This window comes from Chelonia mydas, chromosome 1 (assembly GCF_015237465.2).
Source record: "Chelonia mydas isolate rCheMyd1 chromosome 1, rCheMyd1.pri.v2, whole genome shotgun sequence".
Lineage (NCBI taxonomy): Eukaryota > Metazoa > Chordata > Testudines > Cheloniidae > Chelonia > Chelonia mydas.
This window is the reverse complement of record NC_057849.1, coordinates 228,115,216-228,132,753: the sequence shown is the minus strand read 5'-3', so window position 1 is coordinate 228,132,753 and position 17,538 is coordinate 228,115,216. Positions and strand designations below refer to the sequence as shown.

At 39.3% G+C, this 17,538-nt stretch overlaps 1 protein-coding gene across 8 annotated transcripts in view; it reads left to right on the top strand.

Moving 5' to 3' along the window:
* The window catches only part of ARNTL2 (aryl hydrocarbon receptor nuclear translocator like 2), a 59,690-nt gene continuing 42,152 nt past the window's right edge, over positions 1 to 17,538 (top strand). For 4 of the 8 annotated variants that reach the window (XR_005227806.2, XM_037915220.2, XM_007063029.4 and 1 more), the window contains exons 1-4: positions 2 to 169; positions 9,305 to 9,452; positions 14,676 to 14,714; positions 16,681 to 16,838. Coding sequence is in view for 5 of the 8 variants with exons in the window: in XM_037915220.2 (XP_037771148.1) it covers positions 112 to 169; positions 9,305 to 9,452; positions 14,676 to 14,714; positions 16,681 to 16,838 (403 nt within the window). In the remaining 3 variants the exon portion in view is untranslated. Of the gene's footprint in view, positions 170 to 393; positions 415 to 9,304; positions 9,453 to 14,675; positions 14,715 to 16,680; positions 16,839 to 17,538 lie in introns of those variants that run through there. The other 4 variants (XR_006287990.1, XR_005227802.2, XM_037915219.2 and 1 more) reach the window with 3 other exon arrangements.

Genomic DNA, 17,538 nt, shown 5'->3' with positions numbered 1-17,538 from the left:
GCGGTGCTGAGAGCCGGGGCTCAGACGGTTCCACGGCGGGACTTCGGTCAACCGCTTGCCGGGCGGGCTCGCCTCGCCCGCTCCGTGCCGCTGGGGCCGGGGGCGTTCGCCATGGCCGAGGCGGGGGCCGAGGGGGAGGAGCAGCAGCAGCAGAGAGCGGCGCCGGCAGGTCAGGGGCGGGGGCAGGGCCTGACCACAGACAGACAGACCGACCGACCGATGGGGGCTGCCCTGTAGCCAGTGCGGGGCTAGGGAGCTCCTGCCTCGTGCGTTCCCGAGTGTGCATTTTGTATCCCCGGGGTGTGTGTACATCTACATACACCCATTGTGTGTTATCCTGGGTGGTGTGTGTGCACGTACACACATTGTCTGAAGTGAGCTGTAGCTCACGAAGGCTTATGCTCAAATAAATGGGTTAGTCTCCAAGGTTTTTTTTGGCTTGTGAAATTTGCGGTGCTGGAGGGAATGTGTATCCCTGTTTTTGTGTCTTTTTGTAATTTAAGGTTTTGCCTAGAGGGATTCTCTATGTTTTGAATCTGACTGCCTGTGAGATTATCTTCCATTCTAATCTTACAGTGTTTCTTTTATCTTTTTTTGTTCTTCTAATAAAGTTCTGTTTTTTGAGAATCTGACTGGGGTTTTAGTGTCCTAAAAACCCAAGGCTGGTCTGTGCTCATCTTGTTGATTCTCAAGCCTCCCCAGGAAAGGAGGTTAAGGCTTGGGGGGGATATTTTGGGGGAAGACGTCTCCAAGTGGTCTCTCCCCTGATTCTTTTTTAAATCGCTTGGGGGTGGCAGCATACTGAATCCCAGATACAGGGAATTTTGTGTCTTGGGAAAGTTTTAACCTAAGCTGGTAGAAATAAGCTTAGGGGGTCTTTCATGCGGGTCCCCACATCTGTACCCCAGAGTTCAACGTGTCTGGTTTATTTGATAAAATCACTGGGTTTTGACTACTGCTTATTCAAGACAGTGATAGCTCTATGAATTTTTTGTTGAGGAAATATCAAGTACATAAAATTGTCTGTACTAGTAATTATTGATGATTTTGGTTTAACCCGTTAAGTGTTTATCATCTATTTACTGTCATGCTTGTAATGTGTTCAGTACTAAGTCTCGGTTTCTTGCTCCCCATTATGTGTGGTGGGTTTTCTGCTCGTGTGTGAGTTGTAGTACAAAAAGTGAAAAAATTAATTTAGGTCAGTATGCATCTACTACTTTTGCTATTGAATCTCTTTAAAACACTGACAGAACTTTGAAATTTTGTTCTCTGCTGTGATCTGAATGCTAAACATCAGTGTGAATAATCTGAAATCTTTTTATGTTAAATTTTAAAACTCTGAACAAAGGATAGTTAATGTGCGCACGGACACACACCCTTGTTAATGGAACATTGTTGCTGAAATTTTTTGGTGTACACAATTTAGGAGCTTCAAAATGATAGCTGTCATAGCAACTGTAACTTTGCTCCCCGCACAATACTGTGTGTAATGCCTATATATGTTGAACAGATGTAATTTCCTCATTCTTGCATGTATCTCAGCAGTAATGATTCATTACAGTAATTTTAGAAAACTAATCCTTTTATTAAAAAGAAACAAAATTTAAACAACCTATCAAATGGGGCACAATTATTTGAATAATCTAACTTGTGATCCTATATGCATGTGCCTAATGATTTAGATAAACAGAGTTGTCTTAAGTCTTCAGAAGTAACTATTGATTTTGAGTGCTTTAAGTTTTGGGTGGCCTTAAAAGGGCCAATTAGGCACCTTGAATTGAGTCTCAAGTTGGGCACCCATGATTATTTGCTGTTTTCGAAAATTTAAACCAATTGTGATTATTTTCTGTTTGTGGGTGTTTAGCTGAGTTGTTGCTGTGTGACTGCACTCTGTGCATGTTCCAGGCCACAATATGAAAACCCTGAAGTCAATGGAACTTGTAAGGATTTACAAGATTGGGCCATTTCATTGGTAAAGAACTGTCCAGTCTCTTATTACGTTCATTCCTAACTTATTTCTTACTCAGACTTTTTCAAACTTGTCAAAGCTTGTTTTCTTTGCTGAAATCTTGGAATATGCCAGGTCTGAGCTACTAAAATATTCTGGATTAATTTGAGCATAAAAAGTATCTGAATAGTTTTCTTAAAGCATGAAAAAACCACCATTTTTATGCTCTGACAACTCAAACTGCTGATAGAATTTTCTTCAAGCATACCCCAACAAAAATTCACCTCTGGGCTAAGAACAAGCATGAGAGTTCTGAGTAATTTCCCTTCCCACCTCCTACCCCCAAAAAGAGGATTAGCATGAAAATGCATTTTCATTCCTAAATTATAAGAATGAAATGCTGACACAACTTTAATAAAAGCCATAGTTGTGCAAAGGAGGGACTAATTGCTCCAGGGTAAGAGATTTCCAGTGTGTGCCCCTGTCTATAGAATATGAAAAATGCTATTGGCAGAATTTAAATGTACCTACTTTGTTACAGTTATATGAGTCCATTACCTAGGTCAGTGTTCCCAAACTTGGGACGCCGCTTGTTCAAAGGCGGGCCGGGCAGGTTTGTTTACCTGCCGCGTCCGCAGGTTCAGCCGATCGCGGCTCCCACTTGTCCCTCAGTTCCCCGTTTTCTTAATCTTGAGTCAAACCCCGTAGTGACAGGTTAAAACTACAGATTGCCAAAAGAAAGCTCCTTTAGTAATGAAATCTTCACCAGCACCAGCTAGGTAGTGTTTTTATAAGTCCGTCAGAGAAGAAGTGTAACAGCATATCAGTTACAGTGAATCATAAAGAAAGTAAGGTAGATAGAAATGAAAGATGAATGCGAGAGATTAGTAATTTTCTTAGGTTGATTGGAAATATTTAAGCCATAAGGAGTGGAAAGAAAATTCCTTTTAAACAAAGGCTATTTTAGAACATATGCAATTACAGAAGTAAGTCTCTGAAAGGACAAATCGTGGATTTCAGTTTGTTCACCTACCTTCCTTGATTGATCTGCTATCATTGCTAGATGAACCTAGTTCACTGGCCTGCACTGGTACAAATACATAATTCCTACTTCATTCAACGCAATTAATTCAAGTGGTGTTAAATTTAAAAAAAAATCCAGTAGTATTTTATGTTTATAAAAGTAATTTTCGACTTTTAAATTAATGGTGTCTTTTTTTTAAAAAAAAAAACAAGGGGCATTTGAGTATACAAAATTAAAAGCTCCCTTTTCAGGCAGTAGGTACAGAAATTATATGTTTAATTTGTGTATGCGTTTTCTGCAGTTGTGTACGCATCTAATTTGTGCACCTCATGTTCTGAAAATCTGGCTCTACAGTCTTAAAATTAAGCGGTCTATCTTTTAATTGAATAATACAAATCTGAAGATGCCAAAATGTTCCCTTTGTTTAATAATGATTTTTTTATGTCCTAAACTTTCCAAGGCTGCGATATGTAATTTGTTTCAGCCTACAGCAGGTTGTTGTAGTTATAAACTCAAGGAAAAGATACTCTCTTCATAGTCTAAGGCATCATTTGGACAGATCTTTGGCTTAAATAGTATGACTTGGTGTGACTTTGTAAGTGGTTGATGTAATGTAACCTCAAACTTGCACAGACTTAATTACCTACAACTACTTCTGTTTCACGTGTTGCATATATCACTGTGAGTAAATTATGACTTTTAAACTTGAGCTTTGATATCTTTTTATCTTATGCTTGGTAAAGTTTTCAGAAAAAATGTAGGGATAGAGTAAGGTAATGGGCCCATTCTGTGGCAATTTCATTTCTTGTGACATTAACCAAAAGTATTTTGTTTCTAATCCAACTTTATTTATTCTAAGATGCTGCAGTATGTTTTAAATCTATTTGTAATAAAGATCTTCAGTTCTTACTTGCAGTATGCAGCATGTAGAGTAGTTGTTTCTTAAACAAAAATAGGTTCTTCAATATATTACTTTTTACATGTTTTCCATAAAAAAAATTAATCTTGGTTGCTTAACAGAATTTGAATTTTATGGTGGTTTTTTTTTTTTTTCTGGATTTTCGATAGAAGGAGCCACTTTAGTGTGGAAAGTGTTTCTCACAGTATCCCATGTAACTACCCATTACTGAAGTGTTCTCCTTGAGTCGTATTGACTGGACATTGATACAACCTAACAAAATGGGCAGTGCTAAAAATAAATGTTCAGGGACTGATTAAATGCAAATGCACCCAAATATTTTATATTAAGTCATCACATACTAATACTGAAATTTTAATAATTAGGATAAAAGGTAGAAAAAATTCTTATAGCCTTCTCTGCTATAAATGAAAGCAAAAAAAGTCAAGTGAATTTTCCTCTATATCATATACAAATAATACACACAAATGCAAAAAATAACAAAAGCTATGTCAAACATACATTTTTGAGATTGCAAAGTCAAGAACTCAAATGTTAGGAAATGCTAGATTTACAGTTGCCTTTGCAATCTTATTTCTGCCCTCTTGTAATCCATCTTGTGCTTTAAATTAGCAGGGATCCTGTACCAAAATAACATGTTCTCATGTAATTAAGGACTGTATCATAATTAGGGCTGTTTGAAAATGCATATATCACCCTCCAGTAGCTGGTCACATTGTTGTAAAGTGTTTGAAGGGTCTTGCTAAGACGTTTCCACCCATAAGTGTGGGAATCTTAGTGTGAAATCTTAACTTTAGTTCTGTCTGCACCGATGGTCCTGCCTTTCGAACCAATGGCAATGTGCATATCGTTACATCTCTCTCCCTATGAAAATGGCAGTTTTAGTTGCAGTTATCTCTGCAAGAAGGGTGGGGCCCTATAATATACCATGTTCTTTCTGAACAAAGTGTCTGATAGGCGTCAGCCTAATTTCTACCAAAAGTTGTCAGACTTCCATTTGAACCAACAGATTCATCTGCTTATATTTTCCCTAAACCATGTGCTTCTAAGACAGAGGCTAAGCTCCATTTCCTGTCAGATGTGCATTAGCATTTATTCGTAGAGGACAACATGTTTTAGCTTCACATCAAGATTTTGTTTCAATAGCAGAAAAGATGAAGGGGAAACCAACTTATCTAGCGATGATCTTGGATGGAGATCTGTGTGAGATCCTGTTATGAAGTGGCTAAAGTGGGTCCTCCTTCGTCTCTCAGAGCTCATTTTACCTGAAGTTAGGCAGCCTCTGCAGCATCTTTGAAATTGTTTTCCTTTTGTGGACGTGTGCGAAGCAGACAGCTGGGAATCTGTTCACACATTTACAAAGCAATGCACTAGCATTGAAGCTTTCAGACCAGATGCTGTGTTTGGAAAGGCTATGTTACAATCTCTGTTGTCCTAAGAATCTGAATTGCAATCTCTATTACATTGGGAGTCATCTTAACTAGTCAAGTAGCCAAAGAACAAGCATTTGAATAAGAAAGGAAGTTTCTTGCCTTTGCGGTAACTGGAGTTCTTAAAGATGCATTGGCCATATTACATATTCCATGACTCATCCTCTATCCCTTTTAGTCCCATGTCACCTGGATTTTGCTGTGGAGATGAGATGGTGGCATTTCTCCTGTTCTGCCCTTTTATGCCTTCATAATGGGGCACTGAATTCTAGGGCACATTTGTGGGCACAGTGGACACTGCTGGCCAAAAGACTCCAGTCTTGGGCACATGCATACTGTGATGTTGCACTCCATATGATTTTATGAAAATATGCTAAGTGTGAATATAATGTAACTGGAATATACTTCATGTAAAAGGTCTCTTGTAAGGTATTATTACAAAACTTATAATCTATTGAGTGTGTTCATTCTTGTATCTGAAACTAGAAATATGAAATATAACTTTGAGGTCCTATTGTAATTATGCAAACTGTGAGCCATTAATGGTGGTTTGGAATCTTGATGGCTCCCATTAACTAGGACAGTTGACTGTAGATGGCTCTGTTTACTTGCAAGCCTTCCTGTGAATCAGGCCGGGAAGAATGAAGGCTTGGGGCCTCACAGGACATGTGACCATGTCACCTGGTACAGAAATCCATCTTAAACCTGGTGCTTTTCCCTTTAGAAGCGGGGGTGGGGTCCCAGAGAGAGAAAAGATTCCCGCCTTGTGCCAAAGCTATGAAAGAGCAAAGGAGGTTCCAGTCATGAGAAATCCCCTAGTTACCGCTGGAGCTAACAAGAACTGTACCGGGGAAAGGATTGGGCCCAGACTAGGAAGGAGTCTAGTCTGTGAAAGAAGCTTATTGGAACATCTCTGAGAGTGAGATTTTATTTGTAATTGGTTTCTTGGTGTATTGGGCTTAGACTTGCATGTTTTGTTTTATTTTGCTTGGTAACGTACTTTGTTCTGTCTGTTATTACTTGGAACCACTTAAATCCTACTTTTTGTACTTAATAAAATCACTTTTTTTACTTATTAATTAACCCAGAGTATGTATTAATACTGGGGGGTGGGGGGGCAAACAGCTGTGCATATCTCTCTATCTGTGTTACAGCGGGCCAACAATTTATGAGTTTACCCTGTATAAGCTTTATATAGAGTAAAATGGATTTATTTGGGGTTTGGATCCCATTGGGAACTGGGTGCTGGAAACAGGACCACTTCTTAAGCTGTTTTCAATTAAGTCTGCAGCTTTGGGGACGTAGTTCAGACCTGGGTCTGCATTTGCAGCAGGCTAGTGAGTCTGGCTCAACAAAGCAGGGTTCTGAAGTCCCAAGCTGGCAGGGAAAATGGGCTCAGACATAGTCTCAGCACGTCAGGTGACAGTCCCAAGGGGGTCTCTGTGATCCAACCCATCACACATACCTTAAATGGAGTATGTCTGGCCAACACATCTTGAAGAATTCCAGGTACCTACATACACATGTGTAACTTTTCTTGCTTGGTTTGAAAATGGTAGTAAATCACTTACTAACTGATCCCATCAGAAAGGCTGAAGTGTTTAATGCCTATTTTGCTTCAGTCTTCACTAAAAAGGTTAATGGTAACCAGATACTCAACACAGTATTAACAGGGGGAAAGGGACACAGGTCAAAATTAGGAAAGAACAGGTTAAAGAATATTTAGAGAAGTTAGAGGTAGTCAAGTCAGCAGGTTCTGATCAAATTCATCTGGGATACTTAAAGAACTAGCTGAAGCAAGCTTGGAACCATTAGTAATTACCTTCATGAACTCATGGAGGATGGGTGAGGACCCAGAGGATTGCAGAAGAGAAAACATAGTACCTATCTTTAAAAGGGGAACAGAGGACCTGGACAATTATAGACCAGTCAGCCTAACTTCAATACTTGAAAAGAGACTAGAACAAATCATTAAACAATCAATTTGTAAGCATCTAGAGGACGCCTTCTTCTGTAGCATGGGGCACGGGTCACTTGCTGGAGGATTCTCTGCTGCTTGAAGTCTTTAAACCACGATTTGAGGACTTCAATAGCTCAGACATAGGTGAGAGGTTTTTCACAGGAGTGGGTGGGTGAAATTCTGTGGCCTGCGTTGTGCAGGAGGTCGGATTAGATGATCATAATGGTACCTTCTAACCTTAGTATCTATGAATTTGTAAGCATCTAGAGGACAATAAAGTTATAAAGAATAGCCAGCATGGATTTTTCAAACAAAAATCATGCCAAACAAGCCTAATTTCCTTCACTGATGGTGTTACTGGGTTGGTGGATAAGGGGAAACAGTAGACATGATGTATCTTGATTTTTAGTAAGGATTTTGATGCAGTCCCACATACCATTCTCATAAGCAAGCTAGGGAAATGCAGTCTAGATGAAATTACTATAAGGTGGGTGCACAACTGATTGAAAAGCCATGTTCAAAGCATAGATACTAGTGGTTAACTGTTAAACTGGGAGGGCATTTCTAGTAGGGTCACACAAGGGTCCGGTGCTATAATGGAATGGGAAGAATGCTTATAAAATTTGTGGATGACACCAAGTGGAGAAGGGTTGAAAGCACTTTGAAGGACAGGATTAGAATTCAAAATGTCCTTGATAAATTGGAGAATTGGTCTCAAATCAACAAGATGAAATTCAAAAAAGACAAATGCAAAGTACTTTGCTTAGAAAGGAAAAATCAACGCACAACCACAACGTGGGGAATAATTGGATAGCTGGTAATATTGCTGAAAAGGATCTGGGGCGGGAATAGTAGATCACAAATTGAACATGAGTCAACAATGTGATGCAGTTGTGAGAAAGGCTAATAGCATTCTGGAGTGTATTAACAGGAGTGTTGTATGTAAGACATGGGAGGTAATTGTCCTGTACTCATCACTCATGAGTCCCTAGCTGGAGTACTTCGTACAATTCTGGGCACCAGACTCTAGGAAGGATGTGGTTAAATTGGGCAGAGTCCAGAGGAGAGAACAAAAATGATGAAAGATTAGAAAACCTGACATATGAGGAAAGGTTGAAAGAACTGGGCATGTTTAGTCTTGAGAAAAGAAGACTGAGTAAGGACTTGATAAGTCTTCAAGTATGTTAAGGGCTGTTATAAGAGGATTGTGATCAATTGTTTTCCATGTCCGCTGAAGGTAGGACAAGAAGTAATGGGATTATTTTGCAGCAAAGGAGATTTAGATTAGCTGTTAAGAAAAGTGTTCTAGCTATAAGGATAATTAAAAACTAGACTGGGCTTCCAAGGGAGGTTGTGGAATCCCCATCATTGCAGGTTTTTAAAAACAGATTGGACAAACATCTGTCAGGGATGGTCTTGGTTTACTTGGTTGTACCTCAGTGCAGGGAGCTGGACTTCATCACTTCTCAAGATCCCTTCCAGTCATACATTTCTATGATTCCATTTGTACAAAATATTTTTAGCATGCCTAGCTGCTTTTTAAAGTATAGAGCTGTAGAAATTTGTTAGTAATTTAGAGTGTCTTTTATATACGATATGTGTATCCTTGTAAGGTTTTGTTTGTGCTTGGTCCCTGGCTTGAAAAAGCCCCAATATTTTGATCTTCTGCTCACTCTGAAAAGCTCATCTGTATCAGCATGCATTTTTTGGAAGTCTGAGATATTACAGGACGGGATTGTAGCTGGTGGGATCGTGCATATGGGGAATGCATTTTAAGTTTTATTGGTTCTAATGACTGGTGGTTAGTTGAAGTTTTATTATGGTTGGGGGAAAGGGGAAGTGCTGCTTCATTTGACAATTTATATTGTCACACTTCTAGTATTGTGGATTTAAGTGTATGTCGAAGACACCCAGAGCTCTGGATGAGGTACTTTTGGGTGGAGAGTTGTTTTTAAGATCAAAATAAAAATGAACATATAATACTCTTTTTTGCTTTATTGTCATATTTTTTTTTCATTTACAGATAATCTTGTGATGGAAGGGAGCCAATGTGTTGCCTCTGCAGTCTCCACCCTTATGAATCCAATAACCAACCCTGCCACTGCCTGTTCTTTCAACACATTTTCAGTTGAGTTTCCAAAAAAGCGCAAAGGAAGTGATTTTGATAACCAGTAAGTGGTCTGCTTCTACTCTGTCTCTACATCATGATGAGACAATACCAGTTGGAGGCAAGCATCTGTTCTTGCTTGACTTCGTAATATATTTGTGCAGTTTCCCATTACATTTATTTTAAAGGGAAAACAGTATTGCACATCCATTCTTTGGAAATCCTGGGAGATCAAGAACTGTAGACAGACAGAGTCCTGACTCCCTCAAGCTGATTTTAGGTGGATTTCTATAATGGCATTTTCTGGTCCAAGACCTTTGGTTATATACCTCTGGTGCTAGAATTTCAAACCGTAACTTTTTTCTATCCTCCTTTTTTCAGTAAAGGCATGCTAACTTGTAGTATAGGGGTATTACAAATACAAACAAGAATATCACTTAGTGTCTGGTTGATTGGCTAATTAGCTCTTAAACCTAGAACTGCAAAATATGGTGTTGGTGTAATGATGAAGTGGGTAGGCAGTCACATAAGCATCTAGACAGAAGTGCAACCTAGAAAGATTTGATGCTGGAGTTCTCAAACTCTTTCATAGTGTGGAGCATGGTCTAATACTGAGATTATCTTGTGGACTGCTCCTCTCCCATCCACGAGCACGTAACATCCCTGGGGCAGCTACAGCAATTGCGTACATGGAAAAACACTGTTAGGAAAGTATTGTACCTTAAGGTGTATTTTGAATGTTATTTAGCAGCTGGAAGAAAGGAAGAGAGCCAGCACATTGGACCAGCAAGCTCTCTAGACTTCTTTTGGTCCACAGACTACAGCTTGAGAATCATCATGTTAATAAATGAAAATAAAATCGCCATGCTGCATTTGTACCAGTGAAAGCACTTTCTTTTCCTGAACCTCAACAAACTACAATATGTGTCCAGAATGTAAACGTTTGACTTCCACTGTCACATGATATGTTCAGTTGTTCCCTGCACCTCTTAAGATTTTTAAATAAGTAGTCCAAACAAATCCATTTCTGAAAAATTAACAGCTTTTGCTCCTGCAGAACTTATGGCATAGGATCCCAATGTTCTATGGGAAATTTCAGACTCAACGAAAAGTAGATTTTTCAAGCCCTGTACAGATAATGACTGTGTACTAATTTGAACCAGGAATCTAAAGTTTCTGAAGTGCTCTGAATCTAGTCATTGACAATTCCCTGAGCCAACCAGACCTCATTGACTAAAATTTGTTTTAGACAGCTTGTATAGCCAAATTTCTGGTACAGTGTACTATAATTCAAATGTATCATGCCTTAGAAATTAAACGTCAGTTATGTACAAAAATATATTAAATATTTATTTAAGTTGGCAAATCAAGTGTTCAAAAGTCAGGAAATTCCAGATTGGATTGCCCAGGCAACCTTAATTCTCCCCCCTCATTTATTGGACGACTGCACTTAATGAGGCAGGTTCTTATTAAAAAAAATAGTTTTTAATAACATGATCATATACTATCCTGAACACATTGATGCAGAATTAAGGTTGCATGTGAACAATAAGTCTGACGTTTCAAGTGATTTATTTATGTAGAAAGTTCACTTACTTTTATTGTATGTAATTTTGAAGATGTCTTTTAAAAAAAGAAAAAGGTATACCAGAGAACTTGGTTTTAAAACTGCTCTCATCTTTCTACCCTCTCCTGCCTGCCCAAATCATGCATCGTCAGCAGGGTTTGAACCCTAAAGTTTCAGCACTGCAAGACATCTTGAGCTACAGCAATGGACGATATTAGTTAGCAATAGAAGGCTGTTATCCCAGGGAGGTGGGCCATGGTACCATTTGCTGTATCCCAGGGATGGTTGGAGAGAGCCCGCTTGGCTTTCCTGAGAGTTGGGGAAGTTCCTGCCCCATGCATTGCCCTGGGGAGAAGAGTGGGCGAAAAAGGGTTGCTGGGGGCATCCTGAATTGGCCTGAATCAACCATACAAAATTCAGTAAAGACAAGTGCAAAGTAATACACTTGAATAAAAATCAAATGAAGAACCATAAAATGGGAACTGGCTGGGCATTCGTACTACGGAAAAGTACCTGGGGGGATTATAGTAGATCAAAATGGAATATGAGCCAACGATGTGATGCAGTTGCGAAAAAGGCTAATATTCTGGGGTGTATTAACAGGAGTGTTGTATGTAAGACACGGGAGGTTGTCCCACACTACACAAGGCCTCAGCTGGAATACTGTGTCCAGTACTTTAAGATAGAGGTGGACAAATCGGAGAGATTCGAGAGGAGAGCAACGTAAATGATAAAAGGTTTAGAAAATCTGAACTATGATGAAAGGTTAAAAAAAACTGGGCAGGTGTAGTCGTGAGACGAGGAGACCGTGTTGAGGACCTGATAATCGTCTTCAAATATCTTAAGTGCTGTTATGAAGAGGCCAGTCATTGATTGTTCTTTATGTCTACTGAATGTAAGACAAGAACTAATTGATTTGATCTGCTGCAAAGGAGATTTAGGCTAGGGTGACATTCCCCAGGGTACAAATCTGGCCACTTGAACAGCTGTGTCCTCTCAACCCTACAACCGGGCGTGCATTTCACACTGCTTTGCTGTAAGAACAACCACTCCTGGCCTGTTCACCCACAGCTTCTAGCATGCAAAATCACTCCAAGCTGAATGATATGAGCATTTCTAGCCATCCATTCTTGAACTATATTGCAGAGTGACACCAGCAAATTCCCAGTCCCAGACTTGTTTCCAGAAGTGTGCGTCTTTGTACTGACAAGTTCTTTCCTTCTGTCCAGTACAAGCTCACAAAAAGCCCATCATTTCATTAATAGGAAATAATATGCTGTCGCGTGGTGGTCACCCGCTCTGGGCCTGAAAGAGTTGCAGCCAGCCCTGGGAGAGGGCTGTGGCAGTGAGCCAAAGGCTAGGCTGATGGGGAAGGCAGCCTCAGCTGGAGCCACGCCCCAATCAGGCCACAACTGGCCCTATAAAAGGCTATGGGCCAGGAGCTCAGGCAGTCTCTCTCTAGCTGTGGAGAGAGATGGGCCTGGCTGCTTGGGAGCTGAGTAAGGTACCTAGAGTGGAGCAGGATTGGGGGAAGGCTGGAGGAGCTGGGGAGCTCCAGCCTGGAAACCCCCCAGGCTGCAGGCCTTGTTAAAGGCCTGGAAGGGTACTGGGGTTGCAGAGGTGCAGCCCAGAGTAGGCAAAGGCAGCAGGTCCAAACCCCACTTTGCCAGTGATGAATGGCTTGTACACTAAAGTCCGCCCCAGTGAGCGGGGGCTAGATGGTGGTGACTGGCAGTAGCCATAGACTGAGGCAAGGTGGGGATAGAGGGTTGGGGGTTCCCATGGGTGGGGAGACCTAGAGAGTGGGTGTACTGCCAGGGGGCAGCACCCAAGATAAAGAGGAACCGGATCCAAACACATTCTGGTTTAGATAAAACAACAAGTTTATTCATTACGGAAAGATTTTAAGTGATTACAAATAATGAGGCATAAAAGTCAGGATCGGATACAAAGAAATAAAAGGTAAAATGCAAATTAATACCTAACTTAACAAGCTAAATGAATTCAAAGTAAAGGTTTTTCTCACCTCATGCTTTTACTGGCTGAATTCCTTCAGTAAGGACCAGTCCCGCAGTTCACTGATGCTTCCTCTGTCTTTCCAATGTTGATGATGCAAGAGTAAAGATGAGGTGATATGTGTCCTCTGTTCCCCCTTCTTAAAGCGTTTATCTTCTTTGAGAGAATCCTCTCCAGCTGGGGTTCAGGCAACAGCAAATCTGTTTTGGACAGAAACCGCCTCCTGTTCCATTGCCAAAATGTAAATTTCTAGCTCATACTCTTTTTCCTCCCAAAGAATGGATGCTCCACTGCGTAATAGTCCACTTGATTATGTTGACACCTGGCTGAGGTGTTGTCTAAACTTTTTTTCCTGAGGAACTGGTTTGGATTGTTTTTCTAAACTCTGAGCATCTCTCAACAATGCCATACAGTAAAATCTTATAACTTTACATACAATGTTGCTACACACATTTTTATCAGGACAATAATGTTCAGTAGATTATGAATTTTCAAATGATACCTCACAAGGCATACTTTGTACAAAATGCATCATAGTTTTGTAAAAGTGGTGAACATAAGGGTATGGTCTGTCACAGTTAGATAACAGGAAAAAAACTATCAAAGGATAGTTAAGTACTGGAATAGGCTTCCATGAGAGGTTGTGGAATCCCCTCTGAGAGGCTTCTAAGAACAGGTTAGACAAACATCTGTCAGGAACGGCTTAGGTATATGTAGTCCTGCCACAGCACCGTAGGATGGACATCATGATCTCTTGAGGTGCCCTTCAGCTCTACTGACTATGAGTATGTGCTCAGAAACGGAGCTGAATTTCCGTGAAGATTTCATTTGCATTGATCATGCTCCAGCTCATGACTGAGCAGGACTTTCTCTGCAATTGCTGCTCTGGGTTGCTGCAGTCTGTGCTGAGTCTGTGCACGAGACAGGGAGCCTGTCCTCCTGTGCTCTCACTGACCTCCTTTTGGGACCAGGCAGTGTGGAAGAGGGGTAAGAGTCAGACCTGCAAGGAGTAAGGAATGGGTTTGGACAAGATTTCCTGGTCGATGGGGAAGATGAGGCTGGGGGTGGGAGGGGACTGGGAGTTAGGGGCAGGTTATTCAGATCAGTGACAGTGTACCAGCTACAGTATATTCTTACACTTGTAAATACTTTTTTTCAGAATTGTTTGTGTGCTGACCACCTTCATTCAATTAGCAAATGTTTACCATTTTCCCCTCGCTTCTCACGACAGAAGACAATATAGCTTTGTTTCATTTATATTTTTATAGACTGGTATCACTAATGTTACTGCTATGTTTAGAAAAATGTGCTGACTGAACAAAGTACAAAATATTGTATGTCTATCCTAAACTGTGGTTGGTTTGTTTTTCTTGGCAATAGTATTAGTGTTAAAAATCTGTGGAACATTTCTCACCAAATTACAGGTTTTATGGTAGACCAAATGTGGGGCCTAAACCAATCGTGTGTTCCATTATTTTTAGACTATAATATTTAAACTGTGTGAACATTCAAAGTTAAATTCAGTGCAGTTTATTATGTTTTGGTCTTGCGTTGTGGAACAGTTCCTAAAGAATTGAGACTTACAGAACTTTGTGCACTAATAAGCAATATTTCATGTATCTTTTTGAATTAATGTACTGGTTTTTATAAAAATTTAATATATAAATTTATGTAAATATGTAAAACTGTATTCTGTTTTTCTAGGAGTGAAGATGGAGAACATGTAAAAATTAAATATTTCAGGTATAGTAATTTGGAAAAGTACATTTTTCTACCAAAATCTAAAGTCATAATTCATAGTTTTGTTCAAAGTTTTCAAATACATTAAACTTTTTTCTAAACTCATGTTGAAATTTCAAAGTTGATTGGGGGTTTAATTTTCCATTTACGGCAGTGTAAGTTGTATAGCTAAATCCCATCATTGGCTTTGAAAATGTCTACTTCGTGGTTTTACTAGGTATATATTAGTTAATGTAATATATTCATGGCGTGTGTAAACTAGGGGACAGCTGGTGTAAATTGGAGAATCTTCCTCTGTGACTTGAAGAACTTTGTAATGTAACAGTCAAATGTTTCTAATCCACAATCCACTAATCAGCAAACTGTGGCATTGACAAACAAAAAATGCTGGTCATTCCTTTCTTCTCAGCAAAGGTTTAATAGCAGAGTCCTGTAATGTGATCTCATATTACCAAAATCTTTATTATTATACAATAATTAGTAAACATTCTTTTATATTTACTCAAAACTATTATCTGATAATTTAAATCTAAACAGTAATTGTCAAACTAAATCAACAAGTCTCTAGTGATGTACTATCCTTGCTGTTTGGTTTACGTGGTAAACACAAAATTCAGTTCTCAGTAGGTGTCCCAGTGATTATATATATATAAAATCCTGTATATAAAATCTTGTCCTTTGTTAATTTTCACCTTTTGTTCTTAATTTTGTTTTGAATTACTTTGTTCACGAATCAAAAAAAGTAAAGTTATGCATTCAGTTCACAAGAGGAATATTTTAGGGCTTGGTTCAACATTATATTCCCCCACTGTTGTTTTCCAGAAGCTTCCTTGGGCAGCGTGTTTGTGACCTCAGTCTCCTTTCCTGACTGCAAATCATAAAACTTTTGTTCATCACCAGCTGTGAAATGCATTCTGCACGATACAGTTCCCCTGAATCCATCTATCCCAGTTGCAATAAACTACCTGTTCATTGGGTTCTCCAGGTGTTGTACAACTAAGCTGGGAACTTCCCCCAACTGTTTGTCTGTTAGGCTACGTGCACACTACAGTTTACGACAGTATAGGTTATGTCACTCAGGGATGTGAATAAGCCACTCCCCTGAGCAATGTAAGTTACACCGACCAAAAGGGCTGGTGTGGACAGTGCTACGTTGGCAGGAGAGCTTCTCCCCCTGACATAGCTAGTGAGGCTTTCGGGGGTTGGAGTAATTCAGTTGACAGGAGAGCTCTCTCCCATCGGCTTAGAGCACCTGCGCTAGCAGCGCTTCAGCAGTGCAGCTGTGCCACTGTAAAGTTATGGCTACAGAGCTAAGTCTCTGTCTTCCGTTGTATAGACACAGAGGAAAAGGCAAACAGAGTATATGACTACCTGGTGTCAGAAAAAAAGTTTTAGTCTGGGGATGGATGGGATGGAAGCAAATGCAAAGATTTGAGAGGAAAATAGGAAAAACAACGCTATTGTGGGATAACTAATCCAGATATTTTTTTAAAAATTGGTTGCTTTGGAAGAAAAGTCAAAGTTAACTTTTCTGTAAAACCAGAGATTTTCTTTAAAATTGGTCCTTAAAAGTAATGTGCAGCCACAGGTGTATGCATAGAGGGGAATGTTTTCTGTAAAATCAAATTCAGCATTATGGGAAAGAACAGAGACAAAACACTATATAAAGTCTCCACTTCTCTTTTGTTCCAACCACTTTTCAGCAAGTTCATGCTACTTTGGTTTTTTTTGTTTTATTTTCACAATTTCACATCACATCATTTTCCATAAGCAGCTGCTGCATATTTCAGGCGAATCAGGTGACAGATTAGCTGTCAAATATGTGCATTGTACATAAGTTCTTCCGGGATGATGGTGTTTCTCACAATACAATTTGTCCCCCTGATAAAGTTGATGTATATAGCACAGGGGAAAATCTAGTGAAAAATGTATGTCTTTTGAACTTTGCTTAAAATACTTTTCTTCTTAGGGAGGCTCATAGTCAAACAGAAAAACGAAGAAGAGATAAAATGAATAACTTGATAGAAGAATTATCTGCTATGATACCTCAGTGCAATCCTATGGCACGTAAATTAGACAAACTTACAGTATTGCGAATGGCTGTGCAGCATTTCAAGTCATTAAAAGGTAATTTAAAAACTGATCTTATAATTCCTTGTTTTAATGGGAATTACACAACAGAATTTCTTTACAATTATATAACTGTTAGCTATTCTGTATCTATACTTAGAGAATTCAACTCTCAGGTTCACTAAATATATTTACCAAAAGATTGAATTTTGAAGATATTGCACTTTATTTTAGAGGTTGTTCTTACGTTTAGTTATTTAGGACGAAATGTAGATGTTTATGTGATAGCAAAGACTAGAGTGAAATGCTGTGGCAAAGAAGCAGTTACATTTGAAACATAAGTTTAGGAACAAAAAGTCAGCTGAGTCAACATGTCTGCTCTTTAGATTTACTTACTCTCATGTCCCTTGTTGTTGGTAATTTGTATTACCATGTATCTAAGTCTTCTTCCCCAGACATAGTTTTACGTGTATCTTGAACTCTTGCATGCACTTTGTTTGTTGTCAGTGATACATTAGTTATATCTATAAGGTACAACATTGTGTACACACACACACAGTAGTTCTGTTTAAATTCTCTTAGCTGCTCCTAGTTTTATTTTTACCTTGTCTTCTAGATTTTGAAGCTCTTATTAGCGTAAAAAAAAAAAAACTTAAGCTTCTCAGTTACATCAGAATTTCCTCCTTTTGCAATAAAAATCTTATAACTTTTGGTTCTCATGACTTTATTCAAGAGAATCAGTTTTTTGTTGTCCTAT